At 39.8% G+C, this 25,877-nt stretch overlaps 1 protein-coding gene across 1 annotated transcript in view; it reads left to right on the top strand.

The window, feature by feature from the left end:
• The window catches only part of MED27 (mediator complex subunit 27), an 85,451-nt gene that overhangs the window by 41,808 nt on the left and 17,766 nt on the right, over nucleotides 1-25,877 (top strand). The window contains exon 4 of the mRNA XM_063174564.1: nucleotides 15,493-15,586. Coding sequence (XP_063030634.1) covers nucleotides 15,493-15,586 — 94 coding nt within the window. The remainder of the gene's footprint in view (nucleotides 1-15,492; nucleotides 15,587-25,877) is intronic.

The raw sequence follows: 25,877 nt of genomic DNA, 5'->3' as shown, positions 1-25,877 counted from the left end.
CAGCAGAAAGTCTGAAAAGAATAAATTAAAACTGCCTCTTGCCAAATTCAAAAATGTATTACAGCAAGTGTTTCCATCTGCATTGGTTGTATATTCCCTTGTCAGAGAGGAGGAGCAGAGCTGGAATAAGGTGGAATGAAAAGGTCTTTATATTTTGGTGGCTTAGCCAGACCAGCTTTATTGTATAATTGCATTGTGGAGGGTGGTGTAAGCCCATGGAGAATGTATTAATTAATAACTTTATTTCTTTATCTCTACAAAATAACCTTAGTCTATCTGAGAGGAAATCTAAACAGCTATGCTGGCAGGGGGATAAAAGTGCTTTCAGAGGGGACCCCTGTACCCTTGAGAAGGAAGCTCTAGGAGTGTAGCACGGTAAAAAACTTCAAAAATGCAAATCTTACCTGGAAATAAAGAAATTGAAGTAGTTTCAGCAGTAACTCTAGAAAGGGGAAGTTTTCCCAGGTGCTGAACTGCACCATGGGGGTGTCCTGGGAGCTCAGGGGCTGTTCCCATCCCTGGGACCGTGGTGGTGCCAGGCTCTGGCCATGCTCCTGACATGCAGGGTCTGAGAGGATGCCTGGCTGTCCTTCCTAACTACACAGAACTGCTTTGCTCTGCTTTCCTTTACCTGCTGTTAAAAATAACTGTTATTACTTTTTAATTTCACTTTAGGGCATTCTCTGGGTATTCATGTGTTTACAAGGAATCCTATGGATGAGTTAAATGAAAAAAAGCTTGGGGTAGCAAATTCCAGCTGATGACTTCATGGTTTTCTCCTCTAAATATAATCTTCACTTAAAATGATTTGAAGTATTTTGGTACTTATTTTCTAGTCCCATTTTCCCAACACACAGTGGGGAAAAAATAAATAAAATGGAACCATTAGAAGTTTCACTGGGTAAAGTGACTCAGTTTTTATCTCTTTATAGATGCTACTTTACTGTTATTTCCATTCTTGATGGGTTAATTTTGGAAGGCACTTGCTCTGTGCTGTGCAGGTTTTGCCTGCACAGGAGTAACACCAGCCTTTCAATTTCACTGATGTTACTCAGCAGTATGTGCATGTTATTGTGAAAATAAGTGTATTAATAGTGTGATGGACATTGCTACCTCATCATTATTATCTGATTCTTACCTTTGCATGGGTAACACAGGGAGAAAACTGCACAGGAAGACCTTGTTAACATTGGAGACTTGGGTTTGCTTTTTTCTGTGGCTGCACACTGTGTCTTTATTGTCTGTGAGTCATGGCCAGGGGAATCCTGTAGTAAGCCCTCTAATTTTAGCAACCAAAAGCACCTCCATGCAGCAGGTTTTGTATTGAAATTAAATTTATGCCTTAGTGTTGCTCAGGATTGTTCTTTGAAACTCAGTTTTGGGAAAGTAAGTTTGGCACAGAATTGGTGGTAAAGTAGTGAATCATTTATGTAACGTTCGCTGAGCTTACCTGGAATGAAATGAAATAAAAATTGCATTCTGTGTATGATCATTATGCTCCACTGTTGCCTGTAATGCTTTGACTCCATCCCTCACAAAATGTGATTGTGGAGTGTGTTCAGCCTTTTCATTCTGTGCCATGTGCGTTTGAAAGCACTTCAAGATACAGAGACTCCTAAACAACTTCTTGCAGAGCAAATTACTGTTTTGTTGAGTTGTTCTGTGCCTCAGTTTCCCCATGAGAATGGTGAGAATTTTATCATCTGGAGGCTGTGCAGGAATGCTGGGAGTGAGTGGAGCAAGAAGGAATTAACCACAAAGCAGATGCCCTCATCCAGGCAGAGAGTCTGGACTTCGACCTTTTCTTTTTGCTTGTTCAAGACCAGGTAATATTTTCTAAAATCCAGACTCTGGGAATGACACATTGTGAGGAATGAAGGAATGACCAGATAATTCCTACTTGCAAGGCCTGATAGGAAGCTCTCACTATCCACTGCCAGCATTTGTTGTGATAAATGAGTGGTGATGGATTATCCTGTATCCTTTGTGTTCTTGCCTTTAGGTGCTCATTTCAGTGATGGAAGGCAAAGTGCCAGCACATGAAATAATTCCACACGAGCCTGGCTGCAGCCTGTCAGTCTGTGTCAAGCTGCTTAAACTTCTGTGGCCTCAAATTGTTGAACTCTTTTACTGATTGCTGTATTCAGTGTTTGGTATTAAAATCAAATGTGCTGTAGGAGTGGCAAAAAATACCCTACGGTTTTGATGTGTTTTAAGTCAGAATGTAATATCTGTGTCCAAAATAGCCCTGTAAAGCTGAGCTCCCCTGAAGCCAAAGCCAGGTTTTTCTCCTTCCCTGTTTTACATGCAGAACCTTCTTTCATTTTGGCTTTTGCATTTTGACAGTTGCTCAGCAGAGATGATGCCTTTGCTCGTGACAGATTTGTGTGTGCCATGTAGACAGGTCTTGAAAAGAGCTGAGCCCACTTCTTGTGAACCTTGAGAAGGACAGTTTGAGGGCAGTGGCTGATGGAAGGAGAAAACAGATATTTTTGAAGAAATTACATTAAGTAATAATGTAGATTATAGTAGCCTCCTTAAAAATTCCACAGTGAGAAGCTGTGTTAATTGAAAGGAGTGCTACAAGGAGTGCTTGGCATTTAAAGTAATAGTTGCATGATTTTTTTTTAATCTGAAATTTGGCTTAAAAACAGTTTGTGTTGATGCATCCATGATCTTTTCTAGTTTGAAAGTTGCTCTTCATTTAAACAAAAGGTTCCTCCTTCAACAAGCTGATTTTACAGCATAGCAGATGATAAGCAAATGTAGTGCTTTCTAATCTTAGGTATTCCTAGGGAAATGAAATGGATTTCTTGACATGACAGAGCAATGGTGGCTCCTGTATCCCTCTTGTAAAATGAGTTTGTGGACAGAAAATGCCAGGTGGAACTATTTTAACATATGATTATGCTTTTAAAATTAAAATTTATTTTCAGAGCAAAGATAGCAACTTTAACACCACAGACAGAAAATCAATTATAATTTTTGCTAGTACAACTAAAATATTATCTGCTGCTGCTAATTTCTTTTTGTTGTTCTACAATTTCTGTCTTCCCTCAGTTTTTTATTAAGTCATCAATAGGGATAAAAATTCTGATATTGAAGCCTGAGTGTTGTAATATCCTTCTTTCTGTCCTGCTCTTTTGCATCTCTCAGCAGTGCCATGATTGAATCATCTCTTTCTGTGCTGGTATGTATTAAAGCCAGTTAATTTTTGGTGTCCTAGGCATCACCCTCCACCAAAAAACTCTTAATGCCAGTGAACAGTTTGCTTTTGTATTAATTGCTTTGTTAAAGTGTCAGTAAATAAATACTGGATCTTGAAGGTCTGCATTTTGCAAGTCTTTCAAATACATTCTGCTGAAATTCTCAAGATATCTTAAAATGCTGGTGGGAGGAAAGTAGACAGAGAACCTGGTTATTGGATGGTCCTTAGATTTTTCAGGTTGTTTCAAATATTTCTTCATCTCTTAACCTGCTCTGGTTTGTTTTGGAGAGTTTCAAGGATGAAGTTGTTTTCTTTCACATAAGGTCTCTCCACTGTTGACTCCTGGTGTTTTCAGATCCTAAATAAATCGTTCATTCCTGCCTCCTGAGCGTGGAGGAGAGGATGTACTGAGGAAAGTTCAGCTCTGAGTGAGCAGAGCCTGTGCAGGTGTCAGGGAGCACTAACTGCTGAAATACTGGGTCATGTTTGTACACACATGTCCCTTGGGTTTGTTTTTTTTTAAACCCTTGAAAAGAACAAAATGAGAGATTTGTTTTGTTTCGTGTGTTTGGTTTTTATTTTTGCTGTTGCTGACTTCTCGCCACTTGACTCAGCTGGTGGGATGGGGTGCAGGGCACCAGGCAGAGCAGGGAAGTTCTCAGTGCTGGATGTAATTTCATTTGTTTTGTTCTCAGTTTGCATTCTCTTCCAGCTTTCCCATCATCCTTTTCAGAGTTGTTGTACAGTGTTTGTCTCATTGTTTCTTTTGCCAAATTGCCAAAGGAGGCAAATATTTTGTCTTCTTTTTAAAAATGCCTATGAAGTGCTCTTAAGAATGGGTGCCATTAGAAGAATGCCAGTGTAGTTCATGTTTTGAATCTACAGGAAACTTGATGATGGCAATTAGGCAAAAGAGTGAAAATAATTAAATGGTGAAAGAGAAATCAAATACAGAAATCCATGTTGTGCACTGGGTAGTGAATACAAAGTGGGCATGGCCGGGGAGCTCCCTTCAAACACCTGCAAGCTCACTGATGTTTGGGATGTAACTGCAGGAAGATCTGTGCAGCCAGTAGCTACCATTGGGTGATATTTTATCCATTTCTGTAGGGCATCAGTTTCAACTGGTTGACTCACAGTAGCTATGTGGGAGCTAATTAATCATGTAATTTGCTGTCATGTTACTGGGTGAACCTGTATCCTGGTAGCAGCATGAATTGGAGATAATGGTTTCCTAATGATTGAAACTGCCCTAATAGCTCTGGCCCTCGTGCTTGACTTCAGCGTTCCTCTGGTGGCTTTTAGAAGAATCTTTGATGTGAGGTTACCCTTAATGAACATTCTATCTGCTCATACAGGTAGTTTGCAGCTGTGTGGAGCAGACACAGCTGAGCCTCTTTCTCTTCTTTATCCAGTGTATTTTTAATTAAAACAGCATATTAATAACAATAATGCATTGGTCTATAACATGCATGTATTCAATATCAATCTGTTCTGCAGGTTTTGCTGTGTGATGAAGAAAATTTGGGTTGTTTTGTTGGGTTTTTCTAATTTTTAATTGGGTATGGGTTTTCAGACCTTTTCCTGGGAAATTACAGAGCTCTGTGTTGGGTGGAATAGTTCAGGTTTGCCCAGAGAGTTTTAATCAGAAAATTATTGAACTCTTTCACAATAAACCTTTCAGCTTGGACGCTATAAATGTGTAATGAAAACAGCTATCTCAAAGAAAGGAAAAATAGAAACAGGGAATTTGAAACAGAAAGAAAACAAAAGTAGCCTTGCTTTAAAAGACACTGTCATTTATCTCCATATTTAAAATTTAGTGTGTGTGCAGGGAATGTCTTTAGTCAGTGTAAAAATCTAATTAAATCTTCTCATGGCAGTGATTCAGAGCTGACCCTCTCTTCATTGGAGCATCTTATTAGAATAATAAACCACTCCCTGCTGAGAGCCCCTGGCATTGACAGACAGGCCAGACACCGGGGCTGCTGATCAGAAAGGGTTCAGCAGGCTCCTGTTGTCTGCAGGGTCTGCGAGAAATGTTTTATTGGCTCTTCTCTAGCAGCACTTTGGAGATGTTTGGCAGAGTTCAAACCCTGGCTTTTGGCCAAGTCCAGACCCTGGGACAGGTGGATTATTTTGTACCACTCAGTCACATTACAGTGGACAGGATTTAGTTTTTCTTTGTTTTATATAAGGGACTGTGGATGCATAGACTGTCCTTTTTTATTTTTTTAATTTGTATCTGTTTACTATTAGAAATTATCTGACAACTTGGAATTTCTTTACTTTGAATAAGCAACTTGACGTGCCTTAAAGGAATTTGCTCTTCACAATCTCTGAGCTCTATATTCATGAAGAGGATTGGGAAATGTATTTGGAGCTAAGCTAGGCAGTGTTCATGATAATATTTGTGCTTACCTTGGGATATCTTCATTCCTTGGATTCCACTTGGGCACTTTCCTCTCTTAGTCTGCCTACATAAACAGAATCATATTATTTTTTAGTAGGCTGAGCTTTTCTCCCAGATTGCACTAGACATGGTAATTTTGCAGGGCTTATTCTACTTTAGATATATTTGGCATTAATGCTAGCTTAGGTTTTATTTTTTAGTGAAGCTCTGCAGGTCATGTCAAGCAACGCAGCTACACGACTACACTTCTGAATTTCTGTATTTCTTATTCTGGCTTTAGTCCAGCTCTCAGCCCCATGAAAGACTTTAAACTCCAGCTCAGAGGCTCTAACATTTCAAAAGCCACAGTGAACTTCAAACCTGTGTGATCTCTGCTGGGGCTGCACGTGATCCTTGTGTGAGTGGAAATAACAAATGAGAGGGAATCTGATTACAGGAGTGGGGAAATGGCCAGAAAGGAGCAGTGAATTTCTGCTGCCACTTTGCTGCCATGTCTGCACTGTGCTCCCCAAGCCCAGGAGTTACAGCCATGAGGAGCCCTTTCCTTTAACCAACTTTCCTGTTCAAGGAGAGTTTTTCTCAGAGAGTTTCCTCCAGGGAATTCGCCCTCCTCCCCCATGCTGACTTTCAGCGGAAGCCACGCAATTAATTTCCATAAGCCCTATAAAAAATCCCAACCTAAGGAACAGCTTGTCATGCTGGAGGAAGAAGTGATGAAAGCATATTTTTTATAAAATAGCGTTCTGAAGGGCTTCTCTCTCCTAAATGTTTGTGCTGGGAGAGTCTTGAGTTTATAAATGCCTAATTGTTCTTGTTATCTCCAGTTTTTCTACTGAAGTGTGAAGATGACCTTGAAGGAGTCTTTTGATAAACCTCTGAGTTGTAAGATAGATTTTTATCTCTGTAGTATCACAGGCAGATCGAAGTACTTGGTCAGATCATCATTCTGAAGAGCTAAAAACCAAGACTAATTATGAAATTCCCTCAAGAAAACTTCAACTAAGTGATCACAAAAGTTGGAATGAGTAAAAGCTTGTGTAATAAATTGCAGTGGGCTGTGCAACATTTATATCTCATCTTTTCTGCTTTTTTCTTCACCTTTGCTTCCCTCTTAATTACAGAACAAATTGATCTTAAGGATCCTTAAAGGCTGATATCAAGTATCTGAAGTACCCTTAGAACTAGTGATATTAAGACTTGCCTGTTTCTACCATAATTTATAATTTTAACAAAAGCTCTAGACCTTGAAGTGGATGATTTTTTTGGAGTGGCTGTTTGAACTCTATTGATGAAGCCTAAAATTTGAGTCTTCACATGCTAATTCTGTCTATTTTTAGTCCTGTGTATGAAATGGTCTGCTCTGCTCTCCAGAGGGTCAAATCCCTAATCTTCCCTTCCTCCCAGCCTCTGGAATTTGTGATGCTTGCACTAAGTTCAGGGAGCTGATGTGCCTAGGAGAAGTGATCACTGAGATCCCTTCCTGCCAGCAGTGCCTGTCATGGTCAAGCCCAGAGTGTGAAAAGGTCTGACTGGGCACAACATCTGTGTTTCCTGTTCATCACTCACTGCACCCAAAGGTAAAATCTCTCTGCTTCCCATAAGTATAGAGTAAATAATAGGTATCATGCATCATCTGTTGCTGTTCATAAAAGGAGGTAAGCACTGTAATTTCTGCTCTGTTGAGGGAGAAATAAAGCACAAAGAAAGAGAGTGAGAAGGCTTTGCTGTTGCTGTAAATCTTCAATAGGAGAGCTGAAAATAACATGTTATAAAATAATGAATTCTAGCTTGAGAAGGCTGAACTCAAGTTCAGTGACAGTGGGGAGTGGTGCATGGTGTCAGGGTCCCATCAGGGGGTCGGTGCACACAGTGGGGCCTTTCCCAGATGGGAAACAGCCCCACTCACTTCCCCTGGGAATCTGGCTGGCCAAGAAACCATCCCAGCCCCTCATTTCCTCGAGGCAGGACTGGACTCTGTGCCTTCCTTTGAGGCCCAGGGTCTGGTGTTTACTGGGGTCAGCATCAGCTGCACCCCCTGTCCCTCCCTGCAGGATTTCACCTCCCAGCACTGACCCTGCACCCCCAGGTGAGCCCCGAGACGGTGGGGGCATTATCCAGCTTTGGAACACCATGGGCACAGCTCTGTCTGTGTGAAAAATGCTCTTTTTCCTTTTTAAAGGACTCTGGGTTGGGTTTCTCCTGAAGAGTTCTATCTCAGCTCTGCTGTATGGAAATGTGTGTGCATGTGCAATTTAGGCTGATGTGTTTAAAATTTCAAACTTTTCAAATTGCTTGAAAAGTCAGGAATAATTCAAGAACCATCTAATGCAATAATTCTAATTCTTACCCAGGCCCCTAAAAATTACTGCTTTTAGCATTTGTTGTTAATAATAACAATATTATTATTGTTGTGGTGCAATGTCATGTTTCATGAAGTGGAAATATAAACAATGCATTTGTGCTGTGGGATTTTGGTTCTGAAATTATTTTACCTCTGATGCTGAATGGTTATGGGAGGGCTGGTTTCCCTCTCAAGGTGTGTGTAAAGGAGTTAATGCTTTTCTTTTTCATAAAGCACAGACCAGTGCAGGCTCAGGCAGGATCCTGGTGATGACTGTAAAGTAGATGCATGCTTGTTTTGTTAACCAGTTTTCACACATTCTAATATCCATATTCCTCTCGTGATTACTGCTGTGAATTAAAGGCATTTTGAAGAGCATTCCACATAAGTACAAAGAAAGCTATTTCAATACTATAATAAAATAGCCCTGGGAATTGGATTGCAAGGTCTCTATTTGTAACTTAAAATTTCCTTATTAAAGTTATGCTTTTTAAGGTGGTGCACTGGAATTCAGCATTGTGAAGAGATGTCTTTTTGTTCTGTATTAAAAAACAAAGTATGCACTGATAAAGTGTGTTACAGAGCTGTTTGTTCATATTTAATGTAAATGTGCAGATGCCCAGAGACTGTTTGATTCAGCAGCAGGTTTGCATTGCAGAGGCTTTCAGCAGGACAACCTGTGTTCATTTGTGCCATCACTGTCAGCTCAGACCTTTGAGGACATTCCAGGCAGGTCTGCACCACATCTCTTAGCAGTGGGCTCACGGTGGCACTGAAGAATTCTGAATTGTGTTTGCTGTATAAACAACGCCTCTTAAGTAACAACATTTTACCATAAACCAATATTTTATTGTTGAAATAGGATGACCCCAGTGTGCAGCAGTGCTGGCCCATGATGTGTAGTGCCAGGAATTGTGTGCAGCCACACAGGGAGTTGGATCGTGAAACTGGTTTAGATTTAAACCAATACTTTTCTTTTTTCAGTTGTGAGCTCCAGCTCCTCCAGCACAGCACAGCTGAGGGGGCTGAATGCTGTGCAGGAGGGGATGTGTCAGTGCCTTATGTCACTATTGCTGCTGAAGCCTCAAAATTGTTGAATCACAGCCTTAGGTTTCTAAATGTCTTTGTAAATCCAACCCTTAAACACTCTGTCATGGCTTCTGGAGAGCTGTCCAAACGATTCCACATGTGTCCTTAAGTGCTGTACCAGGTTTGGCCTGTTGTGAGTGAGAAGTGCAGATGGTGAGTGTTTGATACAGCTCTGTGTGCATATGCTTTTGCAGCAGACCACCCTGTGTTTATATGTAAACACTGCTAGACTATTTAAGCACTTAACTTAATCTTTTGCATCCACTCAGTAATAAAGCATAATTCCTCTATGACCAAAATAACATCCATAGCAAAGTTGAAAGCAGGAGGATTTTTAAGAATCAGTGGAAGTCTGCCTTCTCTCAGGTTTGGATCTTAGAGTGCTTCCACCCCTCTGAAGGTGGAGTGGGGTTGGGCAAAAATTTTAGCAAATTTGGGAGCTTTGTTCAAGGTGTCTTAGCAAATCAATTCCTTGCAGCCCACACATCCTGACTTCTTCCCACACCTGTGGATTCCTACTCTCCGGTGCCGAAACTCCCTCCTGCTCATTCTGTGGTTTAGCCCCAAGACTGAAGAAATGTGCACAACTCAGATTTGCTCCTTTTGCCCTCCCCTCACCTCCTGGTAGTTCAAAGTCAGTTAGTTATTTGAAAGAATATTTTTCCTTTCTGATGTGTCATGAATAAAGATTTTACAGCAGGAACAGAGGCATTGCAGGAGCAGCAGAGACCAAGTCAGTGTGCAGATGAGAAGGGAAGAGAAAGATGAGCCAGGAGGATCCTGGCTGGAATCTTCCACCAGGAGAAACTTGGAAATTGGGTGAGAAGAGAGAGGAAACTGCTGAAGCAGTTTGTTAGAAAGGACAAGAGGACGGTGTTAACAACTGTATGAGAAAACAGCCTGGCAAGGAAACTCATAGCTGGAGGAGATGTTGCTCAAAACAAGAGAATTTAGTACAGGAGCCAGGAAACCGCGAGCATTTCATAGAGGTTCTGCAGAAGTGAAAAGCAAGAGCCTTGTGTTAACAATAATTTAAAAAAAAACCAACAGAACCTGTAGAATCTGTGAGAAGAGGCAGAGACTTCCAGGATTGTTGTACAGATGTCAGGGATGCTGCCAGCTGTCTAATTTAGTCCTGAGATGTGAAGTGGCTCTCTCAGCGTGAGTGGTGTTGGATTTCTTTTCACGCTCCTCATTGCCTATCCAAGCAGGAAGTGTCATCTCACCAGAGCTGGCAGAGGTCACTGTTTTAATAACTGTTGTTAATTGATGCTTCTGAAAAGCTTTCTATCAACTTGAATTTGCTACCTGCAGAGACTTGCCTAGCAGGTACCTGAATCAAATTAAAACTTGAATTCCATGATGAATAAATCACACTAGAACTGTGATTACTCTCTGTGTGTTAAAATACACTATTTTTCCAGTCAGCCTGCCTGAAAACTATTAAATCTCTTTGTAAGTTTATAATATTTTAAATTCTGCTGCTGCTAAAATGTTTAAGTTGTGTTTGAGTCTTGATTCTGCCAAAAATAGCTGTTCTATAGGTCTTGGAATGAGTGCAGGCAAACGCTGTCCCCTGATGCCTCCATCAACCAACCCAACATGTGCAGCAGGGCCAGCTCATGCTTCTGAAATATCACACATGTGAAAAGAAATTATTAACTGGGTTGAAAATATTAACTGAAAGCCAAAAAAAAAAAAAAAAAAAAAAAAAAAAAAAAAAAAAATCTGTGAGCAAGTAAATACTGTGCTAGTGAGAGGATGTGTGGAGAGTTTCCCCTGTTGCTCTCCAAAATACCATGAATCCAGAGTTGACAGAATTGTAGAGTTTATTTTTGTCTTATGTGTTGTGTTTTCTGCTAAGTGTATAGGATAGATTAACTTCTTTCCTGTCACAAATGTGTATTTTTGCCCCTTTTCTCTTTATCTCCATCTTCTCAAGATCACTTAGCAAAATTTTCTTTCTTCCAAAAGAAAATTATTATAAACCTATATTTCTAATTTTTAAATCATTGTATTGGGTGGAAAAAAAGAACAGCATGCAAGTGAAACGCTGTGTGGGAAAAATGCTATTTAAGTCTTGTCTAATCTGTTAAACATCACACTAACACTGGATTGCTGGATGTAATCCAGTAAAAATAAAAAAAAAATCAAAAAGAGAGGTCACATTAGAGAGTGAAGCCATCTGTCCAGTGTGGAATTGAAAGGCATTTATAATGAATTGCTTTCCTATATTGCTGTCTTTTGGGGGGCCTTTATGTGAATCAAAGAGATGGTACAAGACCATTTATCTACAAAAACGGGTCCTGAATTATTTCTACATTGTCAACCTGATGTTTTAGCATGAAACTTCTCTGTGAGTGGTTTGCATAGATAATTAGGCCTTTCTAAACAGGATTTTCGAACTGGTTTCAAAGGTGTTTTCTGCATGTCCCAAGCATTGTTTCTGTAATAGGGACTAAAGGATTTATGTGTACATTTACTAGCAAAATAGCAGAGATTTTTCAACTAATATCTCTATTCCTTTATTCTATTTTTTTTCCCTGCATGCTCCTAACAAAGCTTCATATGAAGTGTAATATTTTGAATTAATTTTAGTCATTGCTGATGTTCACGAAGTAGATTTGTTTTGACTTTTGTAGTATTAATCTGGCATGTTTGTGGAAAAAAGAACTCTTCTACATTAAAATAAAAATACTGATTTATAGTGTTGACAGCCTTTGAGAGCATCTGAGGGTCTGGCTGGCTCTGCACATTCAGATGCAAACTCCTGCATGACAATATTAGCATTTTTTTTAATGTAAAAGTTTTATATCTAAAATAGAATTTTAATACCTCCTGAAAAATCATGAACTTCTGTCACGAAGGAAAGAAGAAGGAAAAACGAGAGGGGGAAGCTGGTACAAACCTGCTGTAGAAGATGTTTTAAAAATTTTTCCCCAGACCAGTAAAATTACATTGGGGAAATTGTTTTAGTACTTGATGAGGTGTAATGAGGTGAAGACCTGTTGGTTGAGTCTGTTCTTTTCTGAGTAGGATGTTCAGGGATCTGGATGGGGAGACACTTATGGGTCTGGATTAGGCTGCAGGTGTTGATGAAATTACTTAAAGCTCTATTAAATGGAATGGGACTAACTCTGGATGTTGCAATGAGAACTTGTTAAATGTTTTTGAGACCTGGGATAGTTCATAATATGAAATTCTGTCTATGAAGAGTTAAAACTCTGTGCTGTAAAATGAGGATTATTGGGTACAATCTTTTGCAGTCTGGCTTCAGACCTTTTTGAACAACCTTTGCATCCCAGAGAAGCAATAGGGAATTTGTCTAGACACACTCTTCAGCCCTTTGTAGGTGGAACAATGCCTGCTCTAGGACATGAAATTCCAGCTTGTATTTAATTCTGAGAATTCCATTAATTTCTTAAGATTAAAATAAGCCAAATGTCTGGACAAATCTATTGCCATTTGCTTTTCCCCACTTTGTGTTATTTCTTCTGGGTTTGTAAATGCTCCTTCCAACCATCATCTTTTGTATGTAGGAGAAAACTGAGATGTGCAGAGGACGTCAGAAGTGCTTTTTGGCAAAGTAAAAATAGACTTTTCTCCATCCTCAAGTGCTTTGCTTCTCTGAGACTGGGCAATAGGTTCTGTAACATAAATAGGAACCATCGTATTTTTGAGCTAAAACTGGACAGAGATGTGTAAATTTTGTAAGTGCTTATTTTGGCAGGAAATGTCTGTATTTCAGTTCTACAAAATAAGTTGCAGACAGCAGCTTTTTCTTTGACCCTCTTTCCAAACAGCCTCAGGAGTGCACTTTATCTCTTCTTTAACATGTGTTCCTCAGTTTTCTCTGAAGTTATCACCAGCTACACTTTTACATTACTTCACTGCACCTGATTTCTCATGTTCATCCCTTTACAAGATATTTTACCAAATGTCTTCTCAGAATGGCAAATCTACAGAATTTTGCCTTAGAAAAGGCTGTTTGTCATTTTGTATTTGATACACAATCCAGTCAGGCTAATTGACTAATTATATATGTATTTTTGGAAGAATCTGTGTTCTGATAAATGCTCAGGAAAGCCTGATGACTACTGGAAAAAAGGCGTGGGGGCACAAAACAATGCTGCACACATCAGTGAATTTTCTCCTGTTGGTCTGGGATCTTCTCTGACATCTGATTGATGGAGAAGAGAAGAGGTTCCCTGTGTGAGGGTCCTGACAGAGCTGCCAAAGTAAAACATCACAATTCCTGGAGCACGTGATTTTCATTTTCCTTCTTCTGTCAGCTGATCTATGAAAAGTGGTACAAAATTAACAGGCATCTAAGCCCAAAAAGTCACAGTAACTCACCTTGAAGTGCTTTCAGAAGGAAATTAGGAGATTTCTGCTTTGCTGGATGTGTGATTTCATTTAAAGGGAAGATTCCACAACCCTGTGAGTTCCCTGTTCTGCCTTACACTGCTCACGTAGTACAAGGTGACGTTTGGGTTTGAGTCAGATTTTAAGCCTCGTGGTCCAGACAAGTTTTACATTTAAAAATAATCTTATCTGAGAAAGACTTTGAAGAATTGATTACCTCCAGCCAGCCTGGATCCCAGTTTCAAAGGATGAGTGTACATGTCCACTGGGATTTTCAGAAGGACGTAAGCAGATTAGGTGCCCACATCCAACTGTTGTTCACATGATTTAGAATTTCTTGAATTTTCCTTCCTTAATTGCACTGACTATGCCAGTGTCTTGTTTTCTACAACTTTTCATTTTGTTTAACTTCTTCTTGCCTAAAGCTTGGCAAATTGCAAAACTTAAGCAATGCACAAATCTACATCACAACGTGTTCAGAGCCACAGGATCTCTGGTCATCCCTGGTCCTCCACAAGCAGGAGATGAATTTATTTGCAGAGCCTGGAGTAATGGCATTTATGAAGCAGAATAAACTCTCCTGCTGGATGAAATCAGCCTGGGATTCAGCAGTGTTTGAAATGAGCTGGGTTTGTGCTGTCCATGTGTGGTTGATTCCTCCTGATGTGCCTCCTCTTCCCAGTGCTGAGGAAGTTCTTGGCTTTTGGATGGTTTTGGCTTTTCTTATCAGCAGCAAGTGTTAATGAGTCATTGCACTGAATGGGGAACTTTCTCTGTACAATGACAAGTGTGGATTAAGGTTTTTGTCCAAAATTGTCCTAACTCATCTCATTCTTTGGTTACTTTTAAAAGCTAACTTTACCAGCTGAGGAGGTGTAGCTTTCCTGATTTGATTTTATTTTTTCCTGGTTGTTTTAATCCTTTGCAAAGCAGCAATTGGAGCATAGCACCTCATTGTTGTTCAGGAGATTTTAGCACTAACATTAGAAATTAATTACTTTGAAGAGCAAGAATTCAACTTTTTTTTTTTTTTTTGCCTTTATTTAAGCAGAATAAAGGGAAATTATTTGCCTGGGTTTTTTTTAATTTTTACTGTTAATATAACTCAGGCAGCCAATTTTCCCAAAGTCTTTTTTTTCAGAGCACACATGTGGATTAGCATGAAAACAGTTTTATTTATAAATTCATTCATGGGTCTGAGTTTGTAAATGGGGACAGATCAGTGCACAGATGATACAGACTGTCCTGGGAACTCTGCTAAAGCAAATGTTTGGATTTTAATGTGTCCAGAGGGGTGGCTGAAGTGGCATGTCCATGACTTGGGGTGATGTGTCCTGGGAAATAAGGTCTGTGTAAGGCTCTTTTCAGTGTTAATGGAGGTCAGTTCTTAATTTGATCCCAGGGAACAGGAGAACTGTGTGCCAGCTCACCTTGGCCTGGAGAAACAGGGATTACACCCAGCAGAAAGGATGTTGTTTTACCTTTGTGTTTGATTGCTCCAGAGAAACATCTGGAATTTACCAGCCAATTTCAGAGTCACCAGTGCATGAAATAAATTGGAAAGATTCAGGGAAAAAAAAAAAAAACACCTCTAAGAATCATCCAAAGACTTTGATAAAAGCTTTATCTCTTAAGTTTATCAAAGAGAGAGTAAGGACATGACAGCCTGTGAATTCCTGCACTGGAGGAGTAATTGTAATCATGTGTCCTTCAACCCTCCTGAGGAGAAAGTACAGAACTACCATGGCAGGAGTTTGAAGCTGACGGATTTGGACTGAAATTTAAGAGTGCATGTTTTTAAGGGCAGAGTAATTGATTTTCAAAACAACTTGCAGAGGGCTTTGGTTTGTTTCCTCTTATCAACAACTTTTTGAATTATTGCTTGCATGTGGTTTTGAAAAATACGCAGGTATCAGAGAGAAACTGGTCCAGGAAAGTCCCATAAATAGGGTTAAAAAGGATAATTTTTAAAAGGATAATTCCTAAAAAGAATAAGTGTTTTTTAAAAGCATAGTTTGTATAATCTGTGTGTGAGAGAGCCCCTGTGTTGATGGTGCTGTGTGCTTTGGTTGGTAGGTACGTTGATGATGTGATCAGTCGCATTGACAGGATGTTCCCTGAAATGTCCATCCAGCTCTCCCGGCCCAATGGAACCTCTGCAATGCTTCTGGTAAGCTGAAACATTTAATCCTTGAGTTCATTTCCTTCACAGGTTGAATTACTGTCCCAAAAATGCAGGGTATTAAAGATTTTTTTCCCCAGAAACATATCATTCTTCATTTGCCACAGCAATGCAGCATCCTTCTTGCTCTTAGGCAAATAAGTGATAAAAATAATTTCCCCTTTAAACAGAAGATCTATTGCTTTATTGTTAAATGTGATTGTAGAAATAGGAGCACAAAACTCAAATACTCACTGTGGGTTTTGGCAGACTTGGCAATGAGTGAATCCTAATCATGATAATTAAGAAGGAGGAGAATGTTGTCAAGAAGAAAAGAAGAAGGAAACCAATATGATTTAAATTTGTTCACATTGCTCTTGGGTCAGTGAATTTCTGTTATATGATGAAGTTAAGAATTTGCCTTTGAAGTAAATGAGCAGTAAAGGCTGGATTTGAGATAAACAAGTCCAATACATTCAACTTATTTCTGCCTGACCAGGCAAGATTTCATTGCAGAGGAGCCTATTGTTCACATCCATTTTTACAGCCAGCTGTTGTGCTTACAGCAAAAAAAGTCTTCAAGGCTCTAAGACTTTAGGTGGAAGAGGAGTCCCTGGTGTGGCAGCTGGATGCTGATTTCCTTCTAGGGAAAGGCAGAAGTCACATATTTTGCCAAATTTTAAATAAAACTAGAAAATAGACCACATGCACAGATGAAGAACTGAGGCCAGTTCAGTCTTTTCCACCTCACATTTCTCATGGAAATTTCCCTATAGCAACTATTGCTGTGATTATTTTTAATTTTTAAGTATTTTAATTGTATTTAGTTTTAATTAATCAACTGTCTAACATGTCATTATTAACTTTCTTTGAACAGCCACAAATTCACAAGAGATTAACTGAGTCAGAGGTTAAAATAAACAGCTGGCATTAAAACATTTAATCTGCAATTGTTGGATTCACCAAGTGGAAAAATATATTCCAGAAAAGAATGGAATTCATCAGTGCAGTCTTAAGAAGTTATAAGTCTTAGAAGTTTTTGCATTTCCTCTTAAGCTGACTTTGTGTTTTATCTATTTTGCTGTAAAAAATGTCTGGTTTTACTTCCTTACTTTGAAATGCTTTCCATTTTCCTGGAGCCCTTCTTTGCATACTGAAATACCTTCCACTTTTGGTGTCTTTTTGAGGTGGTCAGGAAATAGATGATGTTTTTCAAGACTGAGGCACGATTAGGAAATAAGGTAAATTATCTTGGATGTGATGCCAAGGAACAAGGTTGGGTGGTAACTGAAGGAGGTGCCTTCCACCAGCAGCAGTAACAGAGTGAATTCCATGTGGCAGTTGCTCTCTAAATCAAGGACATCTTTGTTCCTACAAGATCCCAGCCCCATGTTGAACCAGTGGTGTGCATATTTTCCTTGGATCAGAGATCAAAAAAGATTGTTTTTAAAGTATTTTTGTGTGTGATTGTGTGATGGGTTTATCATTTTTGCTTTTAGCCAGGTTTTTCCCTCTTCCCCATCTGTCTCAGTTGATGTTGCCAATATGGCACTTTCCATCTGGCCCTGACTGCTACAAAAGCTTTTGCTGTTTTCAGCCACAGATCCTTCAGTGGAAAAGGTGCTGAGGGATGGGCAGTGTGAAGAGCACCTCCTCCAGAAGGAGGGAGGTTTCTTCAGCACTTGTGATTTCTCACTCTGAACTTAACCCAAGCTACATCTGGAGCTGCTCCCCTGCTGCAGTGTGGTTTACCTCAGTGCCAAAGGCTCCAGATAATGCTCATTTTATCAAAATATTTCACAGCCAAACTGTTTGCCCAGAGTTAATTAACTAACTGGAATCTCAACCATGCTCATCCTTGGACTGTTCCTAGCACACCTGGTGTCTTAGCAAGGTCCTTGATGCAAAGATTTGGTTTTTACAGCATCTTTAAATACAGTTGCTCCATCTACTAGAGAAAACCCCTGCATTCATCTTCAAAGGCACTGGTAAGCACTATACATATCTTAAAAATATGTAAATTATTGGAGGGAGATGGGGAAGAAGGGGAAGGGAAGTCTGGGAGACTCTTTGAAACTCAAGAAACGTTGGGGCCTTTCCCAAACAAATTATCTTTAAGAAAAAGACCCAAGAAAGTTTCAGCCCCAGACTCTACAACTTCATGTGCACGTGGAAATCTGTTGGTGTCCTTAGCTGTGCAGGTGGGACTTGCACCACTGAGATTCATCTGGTGGTTCAAGGAGATTTCTTTCTCTTCAAGAAGAACAAGGAGCGGCTGGAGAGGGTCCTGTGAGGGACACCCAGAGGATTTGGGGCTGGAGAGGGTCCTGTGAGGGACACCCAGAGGATTTGGGGCTGGAGAGGGTCCTGTGAGGGACACCCAGAGAGGATTTAGGGCTGGAGAGGGTCCTGTGAGGGACACCCAGAGAGAATTTAGGGCTGGAGAGGGTCCTGTGGGGGCACCCAGAGGATTTGGGGCTGGAGAGGGTCCTGTGAGGGCACCCAGAGGATTTGGGGCTGGAGAGGGTCCTGTGGGGACACCCAGAGGATTTGGAGCTGGAGCAGCTCTCTGGTGAGGAGACACTGCGGAGCTGGGCTGGGTCAGTCTGGAGAAGGGGAGGCCGAGAGGGGATCTCAGCAATCCATGTCAGTTCCCTCCAAGAGGTGTCAAGTCAGTGCCAGATTGTCTTGAGTGGTGCCCAGTGGCAGGAAAAGGAGTTAACAGCCATAAACTAAAAGAAACCACAGAAAGTTTCACCTCAGCATGAGAATGAACCCTGAGATGAGCTCCCTTGGTTAGGGCACGGTGCCAGGGGTGGTGCCAGGTTTGTGGGTTTGATCTCCTTGTGGGCCATTCCCATTGATCCTTGTGGGTCCCTTCCAACAAGAATATTCTGTGATAAACTTTCCATGGATGGTGGCAGAACCACCCAGGGAGGACGTGGAGTCTCCCTCTCTGGAGACATTCCAGACCCACTAGGGTGTGTTCCTGTGTCACCTGCTCCAGATGACCCTCCCTTGGGCAGAGGGTTGCATGAGATGATCTCCAGAAGTCCCTTCCAACCCAAACAGTTCTGGAATTCTGGAATAATTAGGAGTTGTGTGAGCCTGTTGGTCGAGCTCTGCTGGCAAATAACCCTTGTGCTCAGCTGGGCTCTCCCTGACCAGAATCTGCAAATTCCTGTGAGAAAAATGAGCTGCTGCCTCCAGACAATGAGGAGGTTTTTTATGCTTCAGATTTACACACAGCAATTGTACCTCATTAGGCTGGATTTATGCTACACAGGCCAAACACATAAATAATTGAAACCTTTCAGAGCTGTGTGAGATCCTCAGCTGATTTTAAAAGCAGTTTATTGTGGCATTTCAAGGTGCTGTTTAATCCCAGTCTTCACCAGTGATTTTTCAATTAATCTTTTAATAGCACTATGTAGAAAATAGACTAAACATAGAATTATATCAGCTCTAATAACTGTGTAATGCAAAATTAATTTCCAGCAGCAGCACAGGGAAATGTGGACTCCTTAAGGTTTTTTGTGAGATTTTGTTGGTCAAATGCCAGGAATTGTATATAGATAAACCTTATCTTGTGTATTAAGAAAACATTAACTAATTTTTCATGAATGAAAATACCTAGTCTTTTTTTCTCAAATGATTAGTCATATTCCTAGATATATTATTTTTCCTATTGTATTAATCACATTATTTTGTATTTGTTTCACACACCTTGTTTCCATTACCAAAATTCAGAATATTTTTTGTGTGAAACAAATCCTGTGTACAATATATTCATTAATAACAGAAAGATTTTAGCCCTACTAACTTCAGCCCTACTTTTCCATTTGAGAAATCTGAGTTCCTTTCCAGTCCTACTTGGAGAAGAAGCTTATTTTCTTATCTATGTCTGGGAACTACTTTGTCTTTAAATTCTTTTTATTCTCAATATTTGTAAAGAACTGCTACAGAAATTGCAAGCAGTGGTAAATATTTTTGCAGGTAATGGAACTGTTTTCTGTAATTTGTGTTTCTAAAGCATAATGATATGTATAAGTAACTTCCAACCAAAAAACTGAATTGTTTCTGCCAGACTCAGGTCAGGAATCATTATTTTTTTCTTTCCAGGTTATCTTACAAAATTTTAAATTATTTTTTTATTAATTTATACTGCTGCCTAGATTTTTAATAGATCTGTCATATAAAAATACGAAGCAGGTTTTTATAGAGTTTTATTCCATCTCCTTAAAACCAGACACATTTGCATTTGAACTTTCAGATCTTGTTCCCAGCATTTGCAGCAGGCTGATTGTGTGGCAGTGGGTTGTATTAATTGCAAATAGGCCAGACATCTGTTCCCTGAAACTGAATAATTCCTTGTGTCTCATTGTTGTTTATTAGTGTTTTACATAAAACCATTATTATTTTTATAAGGAAAATGGATGCTGAAATTTATTATTTGCCCATCAAGAAAGGCACCAAACTGATTTCTGTGCATGAGACTCTGATGTTGGAGATCTGGGAGGAGTGGGGAGGAATTTGCAAAGTGATTTAAAATCAGTATTCATGCTGTATTGATTGGAAACAATTCAGTGCTGTTGTTTCTAAAACAATTTCGTATTTCCAAAGTGCTTTGCAGTGTAATCTTCCTTCCTTCTTTCCTGTTGGATGGTTTATCAGGAGAGCAGTGCTCAGGGATAAAAGCAGGCAGTTCATGGGAGGGATGTAGCTCTGCTGGTCACCTTTGGTGGCTTGGGCACCTGATTTTTAGGGCTGTAGGATGAATATTCATTTAGGGATTTACTGCCTTGGAGGCAGTAGCTTGGTTTTGGTGTTGAAGGGAACCCCTGGGATGGTGTTTAAGGAATCACTCCTGAGCTCACACTGGGACTTGTGACTGCAGTGGCTTCACAGTTTGTGCCTTAAGATGGAGAACCAGCATTTAAAAAGCATTAAAATCAGCATTTAAGGGGCATTATTTGAGAACCAGCATTTAAAAAGCATCAAAATCGGCATTTAAGGGGCATTGTTTGAGGTGGCATGGGCAGGGGAAGGATGTCTTGAATTAACAAAGTACATGAACAAGAGCTGGCAAGTAAATTGGAAAGTGTTCTCTGCTTGTCTAATGAAGAATGAGGAAGATGAGGAAGAGTCCTTTCCATTGGGAAAAGGGAAAAAAATAGGAAAAAAGTGGATGAAGACTTGTGAGAAATGTCCTCAGCTTTGCTCCCTCCACAGGGTTGCTGTGCCCAAAGCTCTCAGGTGTGTATTGATATTCCCATGGATTTATATTGTGGAAGATCACACGTCATTTTCATCCTTGTAAAATTCCTGGTGTGCTTTAATTTAGAAAGGAAAAAAGAAACAAAATCCATTTCATCTTCTGTAGCAATGCTGGACTGGTGTGAGTGTTCCCTAAGTGTGACTGGCCACTGGCAAAATCTGTCCTTGAACCTTGAACAAAATTCCTGTGCCAGTTTTTTTGCTTTATTAAGAGAAAAGGGAATGTTAGTGAGAGAAAAGAGCCAGCTCATCCTTCATATGGTGGGAGCATTTAAAGTCCTTCATTTATGTTGACTTTTTATCAGGCACTATTGCAATTAGGTTAGACTAATGAAAGGTAAATTCCAGCCCTTGCATAAAAAAAGAAATCCGTGTAAAGAACCTAATTAGTATGTTTGTTTATTTAGACTCTAATGGCTTAATTGCATCTTATCTTGCTATTTACAAATAGGCATCATTAAAGAATAATGAGCATGTGAGGGAAAAAGCAGCCATACCAGCAGCAGATGAGACATAAAAAATGAGAGGAAAAAAATCTAGTTGAAAGTCTGTGTGTTGGGTTTTTTTAAAAACTTTATTTTAATGCAAAACCTTTTTTTTTTCCAGCATATCTAAATACGATTTCCATGCATTGTACTGATTAGTAAGAAGGATCTGTGAGTGGGAGGCTGAGCTTATGGCTGGTTCCGTGGCAAGGAGCAGGTGTCTGGCCTTTTGCTGGAAATCTGTAGCTTGGTTACATCTCTGCTTGGATGTTGCCTTATTTCTGAGGTGAATAAAAACCACACACACACTTGTGCTCCTTTTTATAGAAGTGGGGAGGTGCCCATGTTAACTGAAAATAATGTTTTCTTTCTTTTAGCTCTGCATTGCAGAGCATCTGCAGCTCAAATCAGCAGCAAATTCCCTGGAATGCTGAGGGGAAATCTGCAGCTTTGGGAATTTTTCATTTCACAAAGTATGGCAGCTCAGTGTTGTCAGTATACATTTTCCTGATATCAAACTTAAATAAATTTTAAGAAAGAACATTTGCTAATGTGTTGTTTAAATGGTTGATAAAAGGGCTTTTCACTTGATATTAGTTTTAGTGAGGAGGCAAAATTAAAGGGGGAAATTCAAACTGATTCCTCAAGGCAGAGTTCTGGCATGGTAAATTAATTTTGATCCTTTTCATTTTGTAAACTCATGTGGACCCTGATTTTGACTTACTTGGAAAGGTACTTTCTTCTTTTATAATTATAACTGGTGTTAAATGGGAACTTTTTTTAGCAGTCTTACAAGAAATTATCTAAGTCATTCTCCCTGATTATTCTGTTTCCCCCTCTCCCTTTCTTGGCATACTGTGTCTGTCAGATGCTCCTTGAGATTTATCTTGGTGATAGACAAAATATTTTTAAAACTGGGATATTTCAAGAAGATTTTTATTTTATATGTCTTTGTCAGAAAAGCTGCATAATATTGCAGATTCCAATCAGCTGCCTGTCCTACCTTCTTCTTGGGCTTGCCATTTTAGGAAGCAGGGGATTTATGAATAACTTAACTGTCTGAATTTAGTATACTTTAGTTAAAAGGAAGTTAGAAGCATGTTGTTATTACACAGCCCAAAACAGAAGCTACAGAAGTATTTAACTTGCAACTGTTCCATTTTCAGCTCACAGAACTGTGGGGCATATTTTTTCATTCATATTAATTGAATTTTAAAGTGACCTTGTACATGTATTGATTTGAATTAAAATTTTCTACATCAAGGACGAGTTGGCATATATCCTTCAGGCAAAATATTAAAAAGCCAAGTGCTGTCTTAACAGGATATCGACAGGAGAAGTTGAAATTTAATAGGAAAACTTGGCTTAGAAGGGAAATTGTTGCCATTTTGTCACAATTGAAAGGTATCTTTTCTGAACAAGGAAGGAAATTTCTCTCAGTTGGTACCTGTGGAAATGTAGGGACATTTCAGTGCCCATTAAATAGAGACCATCTGGGTGAGTCTGGACCTCCAGGAGAGATCTGCACTTTTGGAGCTTGGAGTAGAACTATCAAATTTCTGGTTTACCAAAGGCATTAGTGTTTTATTAGCTTCTTTCAGGTGATCTGGAGGGACACAGCTGCATGACTGTAAATGTGAATTATGTTCCATACACAGATCTGTTCTGAACACGGCCTCCAAGCAGCCAAAGTGAGCAGGGATTGGAATAAAATGATCTGCTGAAAAACATGATTTGTAAAATACAGCAGAATTGAACAAAAAACATTAAGCCCTGGAAATAGTTATGAATCTTGATTACTGGAGGAAAAAATAAAGGCTATTGCATTTGCTGTGTGTACAGTATGGAATGTGCTTCACCCTGAAAATAGCTGTGGAGCAGAGTTGTGGCTTCCACGTCTCACAGCATCCCCCAGTCTGGTGACAGGCTGTTGTTCATTCTTTGTACTACTACCCTCATTCTTTCAGTGCTCTCAAAACCATGAACTGTAATTTCTCTGAGCTGCTCTTTTACAAAACTCCTGCTTCTGTCAGACTTGACTAATGATCCAGTCCTACAGAAATCATCTCAATGTCTCGATCTCTCTCCCAGCCAGAGTAAAATCTGCAGGAATCTCTTGTCAAAACAAGAGTGGTACAAAAGAGGAAGTTTTTGTTTCAGTACCAGAGCACTGTAAGAGCTCATTCAGACAACCCAGCCCAAGTTTGGATTTCTAGGGTGCCTGGGTGCCCTGTAAAGGGGAAGTGCAGCTCTAGGACCTTTCTCAGGAGCTCACTGAGGTACCCAGCCAGAGCTGGGTTTCCACAGCTCCTTACACATGTGGGAGACAGGAATTTTGAATTTCTGTGGTCAGGCAAGTGGCTGATCAAGGTCCTGTCCTGGACATTGTGCAGGATGTGACATTTCAGTGCTGTGATGGATTCTGGAAGTGGGGAGTGAACCACTGGAAGGGTGTGAAGTCAGATCACCTGGGAAAGGGCAGGGAGGTAATGCAGGAGCGTCTGTGCAGGTGGATCATGTGAAACTCATGAGGAGGTTTGAGGCCAGCAGTGAGTTCATTCCAGCAAGCTGGAGTGCCACACACAGGATTTTTCACTGTATTATGTTCCACTGTTCACTCTGAGGATTTTCAGGAACATCCCACACAAGCTTCAGATCAACCTCAGATTTATTTCTACCTGGCAGCAACGGGAGGTGCTGTGAATGCACAATGGAAAGAGAAAGAGGAAAGAAGGGAGCATCAGCTAAAGTGTGTGAAGGCAGTGAGGATAGGAAATATTATAGAGAAAGCTGGGTCTGGGTGTTTGTAGGGCAGCCTTATCCTTCTTCCATTAAGATTTCTTTTTCTTTAAAATGTCTTCTTTTCTTCCTTTTAATTTTGTTATGTATGGTTGATGCCTAGTGTGAAGTTATAAATAAGAGTCAGTTCTCTCAGCAGACCAATATCCCACTGAAGTGCCAGTTTTAATAATGCAGAAAAATAAATTGAAAACTGTTAACTCTTAATGTGCTGGCAGCTTTTCTCAAAGTTGATTCATTTCCTCCTGTTAGCAATTATGACAACTCTGTGATTCCAGTGGTGATCAGGATCATAGCTTGGGCACCTCTGGGTAATGACTTTGCATTTATAACTTCATTAATTCAGTGCCAGGTGCTGAAATAACTCTGCCAGCTTTTTGTACATGAGGACCAACTAGATCTTGTTTAAGAGTACCCTGGCAAAATACTGCATTTAAACCAAAATTCACAGCACAATGTGGTGTTTCCATACATGTTCATGGTTCCTGGTGTGTGCCTGGCTCAGGCCCTGATACAGCTTCCTGTCCTTCAGCCTTTCACATTTTTTTCTTCACAAATTACCCATTCTTCTGACCCACTTTTTATGTTCTTGCAGCATTATGCCTGGCAGCCTGTCTGCTTGATGGCTGTCATTGTCTCCCCTTCCTGTTCCCCTGTCTTTTCTCTTGCTGTGAATTTGTCCTGCCCTGCTGGAGTTCTCCCTGTTCTGTGCCAAAGGTTTGGCATCAGTTCTGTCCAGGGTTTGTCGCTCTGTCCTGCTCAGTGCTGATTAAATCAGCTCAGGCTGGGGCTGTTGGTGTTGGAACAAGATGATGGGCAGCAGTCATTACCAGAAGTTACAAAGGAATAACATCCAACAGATCAATAAAGGTGCATATTGACTGGTTTCTTTAGGTGTGGATTTGTCTGCTGAGGTCAGCAGTAAAAACACATTTGTTTTAGTGGGTGTTAATCTATACAGGATGAAATGTTGGAACACTGGCAGAAAATGAGCTGCTGCTGGTTGGGAAATATTAAAATGAGCTAATTGTTTCTTTTTTATCTCAGTTTTATGCTTTTGTGGGTGAGGAAAAACTCTCTAATAATCTCTGCATAACAAAATACAAAGACAAGATCCTTGTTAGACACACATCTTAACGGTATTGAAGTACAACTTCATCTTTGAAATGTAAATTGATTTTTAGATTAAAATGCCTTCATTATTGCATTTTTGTCAATAATATAATTTAGGCTTGTTTCTGTTATTATACTCTGACTGACCCTCTATATTTTCCATTATACTAGTTTTATTCTTTGCACTTTAACACTCTCACAGAAGGAAATGAAACCTTTGAAAATGTAACATTTTTACTTTAAGCTGTAGTTTCCTTTGAAATAATTTTACATTTTTATTGGACAGAAAATGTTTTCCATTAAACTCATGGTATGCTTTTACAAGGCAGCATTAGGAGAGTCCGATTCCTCTTTCAAATTGTTTTTCTCTAAGTGGGCTTATATTGGAGAATATCAAATTCATCGAAAATAATCACATTTGCCCATTGTTTTTGACAAGTTATTGAGTTGTGGTGTTAATAAAATGGAGAGAATTGCTTGGCAGTGTCATGTCTGCACAAGGGAATTCTGTGAACTCATACATTTTCAGTTGCAAATGAATGTTTGTTTGTTCTGCACTTTATAGCATCTCTCCTCCTCATATCACACACTGCTTTTAGATCTTTTATTTTGGTCTCTCTATAAAA

This window comes from Melospiza melodia, chromosome 22, assembly GCF_035770615.1.
Source record: "Melospiza melodia melodia isolate bMelMel2 chromosome 22, bMelMel2.pri, whole genome shotgun sequence".
NCBI lineage: Eukaryota > Metazoa > Chordata > Aves > Passeriformes > Passerellidae > Melospiza > Melospiza melodia.
The sequence above is the reverse complement of the archived record's forward strand: the minus strand, read 5'-3'. Positions and strand labels throughout refer to the sequence as shown.